Source organism: Grus americana, chromosome 12 (assembly GCF_028858705.1).
Source record: "Grus americana isolate bGruAme1 chromosome 12, bGruAme1.mat, whole genome shotgun sequence".
In the NCBI taxonomy this organism is placed as follows: Eukaryota; Metazoa; Chordata; class Aves; order Gruiformes; family Gruidae; genus Grus; species Grus americana.
The window spans coordinates 10,975,157-10,987,589 of NC_072863.1; the positions used below are offsets into that span (position 1 = coordinate 10,975,157).

A 12,433-nucleotide genomic window follows, 5' to 3' on the forward strand; every position below is an offset into this window, starting at 1 on the left:
CACCTGTTAAGGCAACCCCTTAACTGGCCAGAGGTGGAAGGGTTACAGTGTGACAGCCCATAAAGGCTCCAGTGTGTAGAGCCCCTTGTTACAATGTGCTGTCAGTGTGTGGGGACCCATGGGGTTGCCAAGCCCTAAAACTGATCCTGGGGAGTTTTAACTTTTGCAGGACTAGTCTAGAGTCATCCTAGCCCCTTCATTCCTTACCCTTCTAGACCTAAATGTAGAAGATTTATTTTATATAGCTATGTTCTTTGAGTGTCAGCAACTCCACCAGTTAACTCTAGGAATAGAGAGATGGATTTGCTGCCACTGTCTTTCAGCCACCCCATCTACAAGCAGATGCTGACACTTAATTAGGACAGGTGATCATGTGAGTGAGCTTTTATCTTTGCTTGCATACCCCAAATTCTCCATCAGAAACAGGAAGGTTACTACAGCTGGTGAGTGTTTCCTGATATTAGAAGATAATGGCTTGGAGCTGCCCATCAAAGGGGACATGAATGTCAGCGGGGAAGCCAGGAGCTGGTCATTCCTAGGGGCTGCTCAGAGGGGTGCAAGTGGGTAAGAGGCCTCTCTGGGTAGGAGAAGGCTTCAGCTAGGTACCTGAAGGGGGAGGTGCCCTTCTTTGACATAAGGCAAGTACGAATGCAGATACAGTCTGAGCCAGTGAAGCAGTTTGTGAGGAACATGGTGGAGCCCTTCAATCAAATCCAGCAGGTCTGCCCTCTCAAGCTGGGATGAGGCTGGAGAATGTGCTGTCCCTCTCTGCCCTGGGGGTGCTCTGTGCACTGCAGCTCAGGAGAGGTCTTGCAGAAGATGAGGCCTGTTCGGAGCTTCAGTCAGAGCTTTGGAGTGGAGGCAGGTAAGGAGATCAGAGAGAAATGGGGGAAGGAGTGTAGAGCATGGATTCTGCTGGCTTGGTGAGACACATGGAGAGCAAGTCAGAGATGTTTTTAAAACTACTGAGGAGGAAGTCTCATTCATGAAATTGCATAGTATGTGTACAGCCAGAAAACTTGCATTCAAAGCCTTGGATACTCAGCATTCATTAATATCTGATAAAGAATACCATTGAAAAATAATGGTGTTAAAACAGTTAATGCAAATTAGGCTCCTGCTTCAAGATTTAAGCCAATCTCTAAAAACAGGGGATTAAGAGATGATCCTTAGGGGAACTGTCTGTCCCTCATCTGTTCCTTGGACACTTCTTAGGGCTTCTTGCAAATGTATAATGGTAGGTGCTGTTGGAGAAACAAAATGCCCAGGGTGGATTTTGCAGTTGTTGATTGGATCAGAGTGGATGTGTTCAAAACTTGACATAGAGCAGGGGACCATGCATTCCCCCCCAGTAGATGTTAATACTTTATGCTGATCTTAAGCATTGTCTAAGAGAGCAAAGCACAGAGTAGATGCCAGGCTGGGACCTAGATGCCTTGGCTCAGGGTTGCTTTTGATGTGTGTGTGACACCATGTGCAGTAGTTGCAGAGAGCCCTGCTGTGTTCTAACAGCTATGTGGGTTCAGTGCACCTTGTTTGCAGTAAATCAGCCTTTCTTGCAGCCTTGGAGACCTCATAGCTCTCTCAGGTTGTCACCATAAACATTTTGGCCTATGGAGTAGTTGCCTGCAGAGCAGCAGCACCTGAAGCCAGTGCAAGAACTTCACTAGCCTTTCCGCTCAGCTTATTTTCTGGCCAGAGACCTGCTTTGCTCCAGATGCTTGCTGAACACTTCTCTTGTGCCACTGGTGATGGGACCACATGTGAAAGCACAGCGGGGAAGTCTGTTGCTGTACCTCACATGTCTTTTGTGATGGAGTAGCTGGTGCATGGGGAATGCAGGCTGGGGAATGGTGAGATGGTAGGGTGCACGCTGCCCACTCTATAGTTGTCCTGGCAGGACAGGTCCCCACTTTCCATGTACTACTTTTTTCCCCCTCCACTGCTGTGGTAAGACCAGCAGCCATAGGCCTGGCTTTTAATGGGTTGGTTGTAGGAGCTGTGACAGTAACCATTGCTGCAGAGTAGCTTGCTGTTCTCTGCAGGCTAGGACACACCATTCCTCCTACCATGCAGCTTGGGGACTGCTTGATTGTTACAAAAGCAGTCCTTGCTGCACCTGCCAGCACGCCTTTCTGCTGCAGGCTGTTGCAAGAAACTCAGTGACTGCTTTCGACATGTGCCTGCATCTTACCCTCAGTGATTCCAGGTAAGGTCACAGTGGCCTGGCTCCCACGTGGGTGTGCTGGACATCCTGGAGGGTTCCTGCAGAGGAGAGGTACCCTGGGCTCTGGCAGTTCTCTTCCAGCCACAGAGCAATAAAGAGGAATATCCTAGTCCAAGCAGATGAAGGTTGCAGAGGGCACCAGGGCAGAGTTCTAAGCATTGAAGTTGCCACACTTGTGGCATGTTGTGTGGCTTAGAGGCATCTGCTTACCTCAAATGGTGTAGTGCCTGTGCTGCCCTTCCCAGGAAGCCTCAAAGCCTGGGTTTCAGTGAGTGCAACAGCTTCACAGCCTGGCTGGGCACAGGAGAGGAGCAGGGGGGTTGATAAGGTGAATGACCAGCTCATGGGTTTCAAAAGCTAAGCTGTAGTTACTGCCCTGAAGTTTCTGGTCAACAAGACCCTTACAGGCTTCTCCAGTGACACAATCCCCCATATTTGAGTTACCTGCTACAAGACCTTGGGACATGATAGTAACTTTGCTGGCTCTGCAGGGATGGAAGTATATCGTTGCTCCATCTCTTGCTTTCTAGCTCTGAGATCATGTGGGGATGTTTTCTTCTTGTCAGGGAGCTGAGGCTGGCAGTCTACCCTGGCTTTGCCAGCAGCTGTGCTTGTTTCTGGTCAGGGTTGACAGCCCATGGAGCCCTTCGTCTTACTGCTGTGACTGGTGCTTGTTCTATGAGCTGGAGCAAGCAGCAGCTGCCCTGGCTCCTGCAAAGCCAGATATTTGTGCACAAATGGAGAGATGGGGGGGAAAGGGAACCTGCTTCACATCTCCTGGGAGGGCAGCCCTTTGTCCCCAGCCAGTGCCCTGCTGTCACTGCCTTCTCCCTTCTATCTCCCCAGCAGCACAAAGTGATGATGGTTGGTGACGATGCTGCTGCTGGCAGCATGCTGGGAGCCAGCCCCAGGCTGTGTGGAGTTGTGGATGTGCTGCTTGCTTTGGGAGTGATGAGTCCTGTTGAGAACTGGCTCCTACAGCTCATCCCAGCCCTGCAGGGGACAGAGCTGCTTTTGCAGGGGCAGGGGGAAGGCTGGCAAAACAGCTGGCAGGCAGCCAGGCTGCTACAGTTAATCAGAGCGTTATGCCTGATGATGAGCAGGACATCCAGCTGCCCCAATCTGCGCCCAGCCCTTGCTGGGGCTAAATGATGATAGAGCAGTGCCTGTCCCAGTACTGTCGAGCCAAGCCTGGTGACACCCGTGCCAGCATCAGTCATCATGACACCAGTACTGACTCAGCCAGTACTGATCAGCACCAGTTGTCCTAGCATTTTACTGCCAAGATACCAGCTTAGCCCAGTGCAAGCCAGCCCAGCTGTAACACATGTTCCTCCAGCTCATGCTGCAGGGAGGGTACCTGCAGCATGGCTGGGGAAAAGACTGGTCCTGGTTTCTGCCCTTGCTCACCAAGCACCTGCTTGTGAGTGTGAGCAAAATGTTTCTCTCTCAGCTGCATAAGCAGCACCCACACCTCACCTACCCACAGCCAGGTACCAACCAGCCAGCTCCTTCCTCTGGCACCTTCCTCCTTGCCAGAGCTCTGCAGCCCCTTGAAAACCTTCCCTCTTTTCCCATTGAGCATGCAATGCTGTGGGAGTTGCTCATCTGAGCACGAGAAAAGGACATAGCTGAGCTGAACAGGACAGGTCCAGTTTCAGTGACCAGCTGCTAGCCCTGGACCAGAACTGTCAGTGCAGAACCCCACCATGGCTAGGAACATGGGGTTTCCCAGAGCTGGAACCATCTTGGGGCTGCTGTCAGCCAGGCACTGCTGTCTGGCCTTCAGAGCAGCTGTGTAAGTTTGGATCCCCTTCCCAACATCTGGCAGAAATAAAGCATACATCCATGTCAAACATAATATATTTATAGCAAAAATAGGCTTTTTCTTTAGCTTCCATACACGAGGTTTTCTCCCCGTACATTTATGCAGTAAACAGGTTGACTGAAGCAGTGTGCGCTGGGCTGACTCAACAGCTGCCCTTGCTTCAGGCTTCCACTTATCACAGATGGCCTCACTCCCCTTTTGTGGCTACTCCCTGGAGCCTGTGCCAGATCCCTTGTACCTCCCCAGCTAGGGGCTGTGACACGGGCAGGAGGCAGTCCTGGGACGGGGGGAGTTGTGGTGCATGTTCCTGCCTGCCAGGCAGAGGGCAAGGCTGGTACACTGGCTGCCTCTGTTCAAATGGGGACAGCCCAGGGAGTCTCCCCCAGCCCCCTTCAAGGAGAAGCTTCCTGTAGGTCACCTGTGCCAACCACGGGCTCCTCTACCATGCTGTTAAGCAGCAAGTGACTAGGCACAGGACCTGAGCCCTCTCATGGTGGTAAGAAGATACAAGCCACTTTAACTCAACAAGCCTCCCTTGTTCCTCCTGCCCCCTCTGCTGATGGGAGGCAGAGAAGGGGCTTTGGGGCAAACTTCCTGAGGACTGCCCAAAGTCCCCTGCAGAAACCTCCAGAGCCTGAACACTGTCGGAGAAGACAGAACACTAGGGCACCTTGCCAGCAAGAACTTCACAGTTTGGAGTTCACCTGGGTCATCGCTTGTTCATCCCAGAGGGGTTTGGCACACAGACCTAGAGGGAAGGACATGTAGGCAGCAAGCACATCCCTTTCCTGTCACGGCTGGGGAAGGGCCCTCTCTCAGACCCAGTGCTCCTCCCTGTCTGACTGTGTCTGACCATGCAACTTGGGACATTGCAACGCACCCATGAGCTGCCTGTGCTGTTCCCAAGCAAGATATATCACCCCAATGAGGCCAGGTGCCAAGGGGTGGTTTGCAAGCAGGGCAGCTGCTGCAGCACAGGGAAGGAAGCCGGCTCTCCCTTCTGTCCTCCCTGTGGTAGCTGAGGCTCCCACAGCACCCAGACAAGGAGCTTCTGCTCATGGGAGAGCATCCCTCTAAACTGGCCCCAGTCCTCTCCTGCCTCCCTCTCCCCCCACGTCTTTTGCAGTCCTCCTTGGACACGTTCAAGTCTCTAGCATCACACTGACATCTCAGCAGCACGGACTTGCATCACAGTTTGGTAATTGCACATAATGGGCCACTCAGCGAGCCCCACAAGGGCAGGGACGGGGAGGGTAAGGAACAAGACAGTCAAGTAAACTAAATTGAGTAATCCCTTGCTGTCCATCCCAGCATGATGGGTCACCCACGAGTCCAGGGAGAGAGGATGCTCCCCAGCCCTGCCACAGCACAGCTCCCCACCATCTAGGAGATCATGTACTGGGTGATGGCCTGCAATGCGTACAGCAGCTCTGCCTGCATTCGGGCTTCCAGGATGAGCAGGTTCACGTGGACCTAAGGGAGAAGCAATAGAGGTTCAGGAAGCCACAGTGTGCTGCGGGCAGCAGTGCAAGCAAGTGCCTACCCAGGCTAGTGAGTCTTTTGGCATGAAACAAAATACCACCAGTTTTTCCACAGCACAGACAGGGGCCCTTTTCCTCTCCTCCCAGTTCTGCAGGCTGTGGTTGCCTCCCAGAGCCACATGCTGGGGAGTGCCCAGCACACTTGGCACCAGCATGCTAGGCTGGCACCGGCATGGTCCTTGCCACCCACAGCAGCTGCTCCTGCAAGTTATGGCTGGACCAAGGGCTCACCTGGAGGCGCTCACCAATGGGGTAATGGCCTTGGAGATCCCCACGCTGCTGATGGCTCGTGTTATCTCACTGTGGGCAGTCCCATGCCACGCTAAACCCAACTCCTTACAAACAGCCAGTTTCCATTCACCCCCCCACCTGCCTCAGACTGGTTTGGTGGCTCAAAAACACCCGAAACACCCCAGCCTGCAGCCCCTGCCTGTTCCTGGCCCCACCACAGCCAGTCAGAGCCAGGGGCCAACTGTCCCACCTTTTCACTGTGCTTGAACTGCTTCCAGAACCTGTCAAACATTTCTGAGTTTGTCTTCTCTGGGTAGCAGGTTACAGTTTTAATGTAAACTTTGAGCATTCGCTCCAGGAGCTGATTCACTTCTGCATAGTCGTAGTCATCGTACCTGCAGGGAGCACAGGGACGAGTCACAGCCAGCACCATGTCCCTACGAAGCACCCTGCCCGTGGTCTGCCTGGGGCACAGCACAGCTGCAGGGCAGGGGGACACATGGCAGCTGCCACCAGGCGCTAAAGCCCTGTCCCTGAAGTGCCCTGCCCTGGCCAGAGAAGCTGAGCATATCTTCCCTGCCTGGCCCAACATCCAGGCAGGCAATTCACCTGTGCCTCTTCTCCAAGCCCATCTGCAAGACAGCCTGAGTGCCCTACCCTCCTCCTGCCTGGGTCAGTTTGGTTTTCTCCCCTAATGCCATGGGGGAGAACCCCTAATGAGGCTGGTTTCCCTACCTAATGCCAAACATGCAGTGGATGTAGTTCCAGACACCCCGCTTGAAGACAGAGGGTTCACAGCCCTGCCGCTTGGCCATGGCACTGCTTTGCAGACCATCCACCATCCGAAACTTCTCATCCAGGAGATGCCCGATGTCAGAATAGAGCCGGTTGACCAGCGAGAAGCCATGGTCTTCCCAAGAGTAATCCTGTTGAACACAGCAAGAGGCTTTTGCAACTGCAAAAAGGATCCCAGGGCATTTCCCAAAGGAAGGGCTGGAGAGCTCAGGACGCTGCAGAATTCAATAGGTTTTGCTCTGGGGGTGGCTCTGCCACAAGCCACACCATCCCTCATGAGGCAGCTTTTGAATTATTTTGACCCTTGCCTCTGTGCGGGTGATGTGACAGCCCACAGAAGTCACCTCCCTCTCCCCAACCCTGGTGAGGCAGGTCACTTCTTCAGAGCTGAGCTTCCCCACTTAGGCATATTGCAAAAGCAGCTGCGCCAGATCCAGGCTGCGTGGGCACCCCTGCGACTGTTGGCTCCCCACCAGGAGCAGAGAGGAGAGGTGGCAGCCTGGGCTGCTGCCCACCAAGAGAGCAGGAACCTCACCTGGACTCTGAATACCTGCGTCTGATCCTCGTTGCGCCGGGCAAAGTCCTGGTATCCAAAGTCAGGGTCTTGCATGTAGCATGCAAGGTTGGTGGCACTGGTGACTTCCCCATTGGTATCTGTGAGAGGGAAGAGCCCCACAGATGGGTCACAGTGATGCTCAGGTGCCCTGTTCCCAGCTGCAGCAGGTGTCAAAAGCCAGGCCTTGGGAAGCACCACTGCCTTCTTCCCCCTCGGCAAGCATCCCAGGAGTCCCTCTTCAAACCGTACATCACAGAAAAATTTAAGTATAGACATGGGGGAGCAGCACCCAGGTATGCCATATGAACTCCCATCCTGCACACCCACCTCTGCTCCCTGCCCCTCACCTTCCTCTCGGTCCTGCTGCAGCAGCCTCGTCTCCTCCCTGCCCTCAGTCTCCACATGGATCCGCTGCATGCATTCCCGGAGGGAATCCAGCTCCATGCAGGAGTCCAGGGACTGCATAGACACAGGCTCGGGGTGAGGGCAGTGGTCCCAGCTGCACCCCGCCCTGTCCCCCCATGGACCCACCCTCAGGGGCTCACCCGCTTGCGGTTGATGCACAGCAGCTCCTGGCTGCAGCCACTGCTGGTGGTGGCTTCACAGAAGCACTGGTTCCCGGGCGACAAGAGCTTCAGTGAGCCTCGGCCCCCTGACCCCTCGTCCTGCTCGCAGCCGCAGCCGAAGACAAAGCTAGCGAGCGCGTGGCAGTGTGCCAGGAGGACAACGGCGTGCACCAGCTCTGCCAGTGACCAGCTCCACTCACTAATTTTCAGCAGCTTCTGCAGGACATGGACAGACCAGTGATGTGATGTGGGCAGGGTGCTGGCACCCCCTGGGGATGCTGCTGCCCTTGCTACCACCCTGGTCCCTGGCTGATAGCCCCCTGCCAATACCTCAATGTGCTCCTTGGTGATGAGCCATGGACGGTGTGCCAGGATCTTGTTGATCTCATTGAGATTGCGGAGTTTGGGTGGGATGAAGTCGAGGCCACGCAGCCACTGGGGATCGCCCCCTGCTCGCAGGAACTGCAACACGTGCAGGTTCACCAGGTACCGGCACTGGTGCCGGGCGGCTGCCTGCAAGAGCAGCACGTCAGCATCCCCACACCACACTGGCAGGACAGGCATCCTGGGACCCCATGCCCACCTCCAGGATGTTGTGATTTTGGCCTCTGCAGAGAAGCCTGTGGCAGAGACTGTCTGGTAGAGGGAGAGCAGGGAGCGTCATGGGGCTGAGCAAGCCCCCCATCCCCTCCAGCAGCTTGCTGTGGGGCTCACCATGATGGCGATGTAGTGCCGGCAGTCAAAGGGCAGCGGGCCGTCCATGTGCATCAGGTAGTGCTGCGTCTTGAGGAAGCTGTCGAGGTACTGCGGGTGGTAGCCCATCTGCTGGGTCACTGCCTCCAGCCACCCCCGGCTCGCCAGCACCTTCACGAAGAAGAACTGGGGGCGCTCAGGGTCACTGCCGGACATCTTCACTACCTGCGGGGAACATGCTCTGCTTAGCTCTCCCCAAAGCAGCCCCTTCTGCAGCAGCCCACCCCAGCCAAGCCTGGGTTCTGCAAGGGGCTGGGATCCCCTCTCCTGACTTGGTGCTCCCAGAGGGACACCATCAGGTCAGAAGCCACCACAGAGGGCTCAGGCTCAGGTGGGGGAGCTGGGCAGAGCACTGCTTGGCAGGGTCACTGCTAGTGGGAGGACAGGCTGCAAGAAACACAGGTTGGTCTCTGCCCGTGAGACGGCATTGCCTCGTGAGCAGAATCAAAGGGCAAACTAGGAGTGATGTTTCCTTGCAGCCTTAGAGGCAAATGCGAGGCCAGAGCAGGAGAAACGTGACAGATCAAAGACCTTCCAGAATAGAGCACTCCATCAGCCTTACTGCCAGGCTCCTGCATGGCCAGCACCAAGCCCTCCTGGCCAGCACTGCGATGGGGGTAGAGCTGTGGAGCCAGCTGAACTGCTCCCAGGCTCCTGCCCCAGCAAGCCAAGGGGCAAGCAATGTCCTGGCACGCATCACACAGTCAGGAGCATGCAGAGGGGCCCAGAGGTCTCCCAACACACTGCCCAAAGAGACAGCATGGGAGCAGGTCCTGCAGCACATGGGTACATGGCACAGCTGGCACTGGGAGCACCCACCAGTGAAAACACAAGCAACTCGGTAAGGGGGGTCCATACATCCCCAGCAGCGCCCACCCCAGCCCTGCACCGGTACCCCAGCTGAGCACAGCCCCAAGCCACACTGTTCCTGTCCCTCCCAAGAGGGCAGGGATGTGCAAAAGGCACCCAGCCAGCTGCTGCACCCCAACAGCCCCGTTGCCACACCTCCCACCTGACAGCAGGGTCTGCACCCGCAACCCACCCACACCAAGGCATGGGCACTGGCAGGCGCTAACCCTTGTCACACAGAAAGTCACAGCTCCCACTTGGAAGCCCAGGCAGCACCTTCAGATGCAAAGGGCGCGCCTCCCATCCCAGGCTCAAATTGAAATCTCCCCTGGGAACAACTGGCCCCACTGACACTGCCATTCATCTTCCTCCCACTCAACTCTCCCACGCAGTCACCCAAAGGCTGATGACCAGGGCACGGCAACCATGGTAGCATGGCAGCAAAACAGGAGCACATCTACAAACCAGCCCCTGCTCCACCATGACCCTGGGTTGTCACTGCTGGCTAGGACACACGCACACCCCTTCTCTTGCAGAAGAACCCCAATGCCCTGTGCACCTCACTTTGCCAGCAGCTATCTTGCCAATCAGAGAGCTACATCAGGCCTTAATTTCTGCAGCAGCTCAGCGTGCTGCCACGAGGCAACCCGGAGGATCAAGGCAGCGCTGGCAGGGACAGCAAAGCCATGCGGCGCAAAGCAGAGCACCCCAGGGTGAGGAGGAGGCAGAGTGGAGCTGAGCCTGTGCAGTTGCACCCGCACAGGCAGCACAGGAAGCAGCTCTGGCTATTTTCTACCATCCTGCGCTTCTGATGAACACACCATCGCTCAGGTGTCAAGAGATTTACTTGATGCCATTTGGAGCTTCTTCACTTTTGGCTAAAGGGGTCCAAAAAAGAACCCAAACCCCAAATTAAAATGGGGAGGCATAACGAGCACTGGCTTCTCTGTCCCACTAGACAAGGTGCAAACCAGAAGTGACCTGCAAAAGTCCCCCACAAAGTCCCTCTGCTTGGGGAAATGAGCTGCCTTGAGGACACCATGGGCTACTGCCACTGGTCTCCTTCTGGTAGGCAGATGTGGAGGAGCCAGGGGCCCTTCCACTCCCCCCAGGGAAAGGTGGTCGCCAGCAAGGAGCCATGCAACCAGGCCATGGCTCAGCCTCTGGGGCTGCCAGCTGTCCTCACTCTGCAAGTTCAGGTGACAATGGACTGAGGCACCAGGCAGACATGGGTTGGAAGGGGAGGATGAAGGAAGGTGCAGGGCAGCCCCCCCACCTTGACCCTTGTCCCCCAGCCAGGCTCTCCTGCCTGCTCCCCATGGCACCAGCTCAACCCAGGGTCTCTCCTGCCGGCACCACCAGCCACATTCCCCCCCCCCGCCTTGCCTCCCCAGCCTCTCACATTGCCCCCAGTGCCACCTTCCTCCCCCTCCCGGGCCATAACCCTCCTCCCCTATGCCCACTCACAGCCCTGGGCAGTGGAAGCATCACCTCCCTACCCGGGGAGTCTTTCGTGTGTCCAAGCCCCCTGAACCCCAATAGGGACCCCGTACCCACCACCAGCCTCATCCCCTCCCTGCCCGGGCAGATGCTGCTGGGGGAACGATGCCCCGGCGCTGCCCGGCCAGCCAATCGCTGGGCAGCAGTTTGCATGTAAAGCAGGCTGGAGGATGGAGCAGCCCAGCCGGTCCTGCGAGCGGGAGCAAGCCCGGGCAGCGCCAGGAACCGCGGGAGAGGAGCCGGGGACCCCCGCCTCGCCCCCCGCCCGGCTGGGCAAGACTTCACGGTGTGAACCCCGCCACCCCCCGGGGCTCCATCCCTCCGCGAGGAGAGACCGCGGCTCTGCCAGTACCGGTGGCTCCGCGGGTGATGCTCGCTAGGGACGCGGGCGCGACGAACGCCTCTCGCCCGGCCCCCCACCCCGGTTATCGAGGGGACGGGGGAAGTGCTAGTGCCCGCGGCAGGGGTCCCCACGAAGGTGCCGGGCCCAGTGCCGGCGGCCGGTAACCCGCGCCCCATTGTGCGGGCGGCAGCGGCGGCAGCGCCCCCGGTGCGCGGCGCAGGCAGTGCAGGCGGAGAGAGAAAAACAAGTTTGATTGGCAGTGATGGAGGCACGGCGCATCCCGCACAAAAGGGGACGACGACGGCACGGCCGCACCGGTACCGGGCCACTGACCACCGCATCGGGAGAGCGCGGCCCCGCACACCGCCGGCGGGCGACGGGAATGCCCTCGCCTGCTGGTGCCGCAGCAGGGCCGGTGGCGGCGAGCAGCGCCGAGCCCCGTGCTCCGGTACGGGCTCCGGGGACTGTGGGGCGGGTCCTACCTGCCCCGGCAGCCGCTGGTACCGGCTTCCTCGGGGGTGCTCCACGCTCTGGGGACATACGATCATGCTGAGCCCGTGCCGTGCACAATACCAGCAGCCGACACCGGCAACACTGAGCCGGGCTCAGCGGCAGCCCGAGCCGCTGGGGGCGTGCCCGTCGCTCCACCTCCGCCAACCACCGCCGCGAGGGGGAGGACCCGCCAGCGCCTCGCCCCTAATGGGCCGCGAGGGGGCGATAGCCCGGCGCACCGGGTGGGCAGGTGTGGAAAGTTACCCGTCCGTCAAGCGCCGAGGCCCCGCCCACCCCGGCCAGGGGGCGGGGCAGGATGTGCCTGTCGCTGGGGGGCGCTGCGGGGCCGCGGGGGAGGTGTGTCCCCGTGTCCCCTTGCCCTCGTTCCCCGCCTGGGCCGCCGCCCGCCCACCCCGGCCAGGCCCTCCCCGGCCCCAGTGATGGCCACAGCCCCGGGCAGTGCATGGTGGGGACCGCCCCAGCCTTTATTGAACCTAAACACTGCCTGTCCCGCTGGTCTGGCCCCTGCCATCCTCTAGACGGTGAAGCTGCCTTGTGCCAGGTCCTCTCCATCCCCGCTGTGCCTGGGCCTTGCCCTGACACCTTCCCCTGCGAGGAGAGGCATGGCACTAGGGGCTGTGGTGAGGGGAAGGAGGGGCATGGGGGACAACTGAGCACAAGGATGTGGGCACAGGGGCAGTGGGGCACAAGGACAGAGCTTGAGGGTAGTGGAGGACAGAGCATGAGGGTGA

The 12,433-nt window shown here is 57.9% G+C and overlaps 1 protein-coding gene across 4 annotated transcripts; it reads right to left on the minus strand.

The window, feature by feature from the left end:
• Positions 1-4,075: 4,075 nt before the first annotated feature.
• Positions 4,076-11,830, minus strand: LOC129211996 (sestrin-3-like). Of its 4 annotated transcripts, none has more exons than XM_054839932.1 (9): positions 11,672-11,822; positions 8,459-8,662; positions 8,075-8,257; positions 7,724-7,960; positions 7,526-7,637; positions 7,173-7,276; positions 6,563-6,753; positions 6,078-6,222; positions 4,076-5,528 (listed from the first exon to the last, which is right to left on the minus strand). In XM_054839932.1, exons 1-9 carry the CDS (start codon positions 11,735-11,737, stop codon positions 5,439-5,441), a joined length of 1,332 nt encoding a protein of 443 aa, XP_054695907.1. In that variant the 5' UTR covers positions 11,738-11,822; the 3' UTR covers positions 4,076-5,438. The 4 variants fall into 4 exon arrangements, with proteins under 4 accessions (XP_054695907.1, XP_054695905.1, XP_054695908.1 ...); XM_054839930.1 differs by having other exon boundaries at positions 7,158-7,276; XM_054839933.1 differs by lacking the exon at positions 11,672-11,822 and adding an exon at positions 11,199-11,408 and having other exon boundaries at positions 7,158-7,276.
• Between the last annotated feature and the right edge of the window lie 603 nt (positions 11,831-12,433).